We start from the raw sequence: 251 nt of genomic DNA on the forward strand, positions 1-251 counted from the left end.
GTGCAACCTGCCCCACGCGCCCCACAGCCCCAGCAAGTTCTCGGAGAAGTTCCAGCGCTACAGTGCCTTCTCGCTGGGCTACGAGTTCCGCGCGGGGCAGGAGTACTACTACATCTGTATGTGGGGCACCAGGGCGGGACCCCCCTGCAGCTCCCCAACCCCAGCTGGGTCCCCTGTGTCCCGCATCAGCTGGTCCCCCCCCACTGCACCGCCCGGGTGGGCCCCTCTGCATCCCAACCCCGGCCGGGACC

General features: G+C 69.3%; 1 protein-coding gene across 1 annotated transcript in view; it reads left to right on the forward strand.

The window, feature by feature from the left end:
* Window positions 1-116, forward strand: part of LOC103768691 (ephrin-A3-like) — a gene marked incomplete at both ends in the record, with an annotated part of 319 nt that extends 203 nt beyond the window's left edge. The window contains one exon of the mRNA XM_008935845.1: window positions 2-116. Within this exon, the coding sequence (XP_008934093.1) occupies window positions 2-116 (115 nt within the window). The remainder of the gene's footprint in view (window position 1) is intronic.
* Window positions 117-251: the final 135 nt, after the last annotated feature.

The sequence above is a fragment of the Merops nubicus genome, unplaced genomic scaffold, assembly GCF_000691845.1.
Source record: "Merops nubicus isolate BGI_N331 unplaced genomic scaffold, ASM69184v1 scaffold27002, whole genome shotgun sequence".
Lineage (NCBI taxonomy): Eukaryota > Metazoa > Chordata > Aves > Coraciiformes > Meropidae > Merops > Merops nubicus.